Source organism: Galeopterus variegatus, unplaced genomic scaffold (genome assembly GCF_000696425.1).
Source record: "Galeopterus variegatus unplaced genomic scaffold, G_variegatus-3.0.2 Scaffold3809, whole genome shotgun sequence".
Taxonomy (NCBI): domain Eukaryota; kingdom Metazoa; phylum Chordata; class Mammalia; order Dermoptera; family Cynocephalidae; genus Galeopterus; species Galeopterus variegatus.
This window is the reverse complement of record NW_007729920.1, coordinates 38,239-40,825: the sequence shown is the minus strand read 5'-3', so window position 1 is coordinate 40,825 and position 2,587 is coordinate 38,239. Positions and strand designations below refer to the sequence as shown.

The window sequence follows — 2,587 nt, the reverse complement described above, 5'->3', positions numbered from 1 at the left end:
AACCACATAAATTGTGTGCTTCCAAGATACAGTGGCAAGATAGGTATAGGGTAGACATTCCCATTCCAAAAGAAGAAATCAGAAAGGAAGGAAGGAAGAGAGTGAGGAGGTGACTGAAGTGCCACACCTGTTCACAAGGTCCCACGCTGGGGAGTGGTTCAGGTGTTGGCAGTGAAGACATTTTCCTCTGTGTGTGGGAGGCAGGGGTGGAGCATCTTCAGGGTGATCTCCCTGTGGCTCGGAGGCAGCCACTCTTGCTTGTGAAGACGGCCCAGGAGGTTGTGCTATCGGCCAGCTCTCACCCAGGTGGTCCTGACACACACACTAAAGCCATGGGAACCTTGGAGGGACACCTGCTGGCAGCAGCGTTCCTCCTCTTCTACGCACTCTACTATTCGGTGCTGGTGTCCCTGGCCCTGCTGCGGGAACAGAGGGTCCTCAAACTCCCTCTGCCCCCAAGGGAGAAGCGAGGACACAAGTTGTGGCAGCGGGTACCACTGGAAGGAGTGATAAAGGTGTTCGTCACCCTGACTGGCATCCTCTCCGAGTTCTTCTACCCCCCAGGAGTAAACCGGCTGATGTTAATAGACTGGGATGACCCTCGGCAGCCATTCATGTTCAAGAACAGCTGGCATCACGTCACTATATACGGGTTCTTCCTGCTCAGTGGCGTCGTGGACATCATGAGCCAGTCATGTTGGTCACGGCAGAACGTGAAGCTGGAGCGGGCAGCTGAGGCCCTGGCCTTCTACATGATGGTGTTGCTGTTTGCAAACCACCTGGAGAACAAGAGCATCCTGGAGATCCGAGTGCATGTCCTGTTCCTGGTGCCCACCTTCCTGGTTGCCCTGGTGCTCACCATTGAGGTCTGGGTCCCTGACCAGCCCCCACTCTGGGTGCTCAAGACCTGGATGGGGCTGGTGCTTGGCTCCTGGATGCTGCAGCTCTCCATGCTGTTGTACGCCCCTCCCTCCGGACAGCCCTGGCGGGCAGACAGCCCCGTGGACCTCGCCTTCCTCACCATCTTCTTCTGCTGGCACCTGGGCTTAGGGGCTGCCGTGCTGGCTGCTGTCTATGGTCTCTGCAGCCTCTGGCACCATCACTGCTCCTCCTGGACAGAGGCCCCAGGTGCCAGGTACCAGGAGTGCCCCACAGATTCCAGTGGTGAAGAGCTGGAGAAGCTCAGGGAAGATGCCTTGCTGCAGGATGGAGTTGTCTAGGTACAGAAACTGTCTTTGTTTTATGCCATTTGTAATAAGAGTTTCAAGGGTGCCCACTGCACGCCCAGCATGGAAATGTCCTGAAATCCAGTATGGCTCTCCATCCCAAGAACCATCTTCCTTGTTCCCAAATAAACCTTCCAGCTCCTAGGATGACTTCTTGTATATTACTCTGTTCTCTCCAGGTCTGTCTCTCTCCCGTCTCTTTATTCATTATGGTTCTTGGCCACACACACAGATGAGGTGAGAACAAATAGTGCTTTTCTCTGACAGCTTTTGGGATCCAAGAGGAGGAAATGAAATGAGGAAATAGAGTGAGATGAAGGAGGATTGGTGGAGACTCAGAGAAGGTTGTATCTGTCCTAGGCAGGGCAGAATTAGTGTGTGCTTGTGTGCACCTGCAGCTGGCAAACGTGTTGCAGTGTGTGAAGAGAGGGGTCTATTTTTGCATAATGGTGAGGTCTTCTGTTTCCTTCATTTCTCTGTTTTTTATTCACACTAAGTATAGCAGGATGAAGAATGCGTGTACACGTGTGTATGTGTGTAAACTGCAACGGAATAAGGCTACTTCCACCTCTCAGAGAGTAGAGATGAGGAGATTGGGGTGGGGGCGATCAATTTAGCAGGGACTTAAGTCTGGGGAGAAAGGGGGCAGGGAGGAATTCCCAAAGGTGGTTGTATGAAATGAGGATGATTTACGTAAAATTTAAAGTGTCCTCTTTTTTTTTGCTGTGACACAGAACAACTCTATGGTTCCAACTCTTTTGGTAAAGTCTACTACATGTGTATATGTCTTGTGTGAGTGAATCTGAAGGAAAACCAAAGAAAAGGCCCAGGTCTCAATTGCTGGGAGCAGAGGGGAAAGAACTGCCACAAAATGAGGGGTGCAAATGATCTCAGTGGCTCTGAAGATGCGGCAACTCAGAGTGGAGAAAACCTGAGAATGGCAGCCCGCTGGGATGTGCAGCCATTTTCAGCTAGTCATTGGACTTCTGCCAGAATGAGGTGCTAGTAAATTCATGTATTCAGTGAAATATACGAAAACAAACTATATAAAAATTACTTATCTCTGGGCAGAATTAGAGAGCCATTGCCTCTAATACCACGAGACAGCTTAAGTGAGATGGATAGACCCAGCATCTGGAAGCCCGAAGAGACAGGAAGAAGGAAGGAGATGCCCGCCACAGATGTGGAGAAAGGACCACAGAGAAAGGTATCCATTGTGAAGCTGCTGCAATCACTCCACCCCCCATGCAGCCAGAAATGCTCTCCTCAAAGACTGAAAAGCTTCAAGATGCACAGAGAGGTTTGCAGGATGGCAGACAAGAGAGCCTGCACACACTGTCATTTGAAAATACCACTGGACA

General features: G+C 50.9%; 1 protein-coding gene across 1 annotated transcript; it reads left to right on the top strand.

Annotated features, from left to right (window-relative positions):
* The first annotated feature begins 332 nt into the window (after positions 1 to 332).
* Positions 333 to 1,220, top strand: LOC103601603 (transmembrane epididymal protein 1-like). Its single transcript, XM_008586032.1, has one exon. It carries the CDS (start codon positions 333 to 335, stop codon positions 1,218 to 1,220), a length of 888 nt encoding a protein of 295 aa, XP_008584254.1.
* Positions 1,221 to 2,587: the final 1,367 nt, after the last annotated feature.

What these genes read in the sequence shown, in the direction of transcription:
- LOC103601603 (XM_008586032.1), top strand. Translation starts at nt 333, where the DNA reads ATGGGAACCTTGGAGGGACACCTGCTGGCAGCAGCGTTCCTCCTCTTC.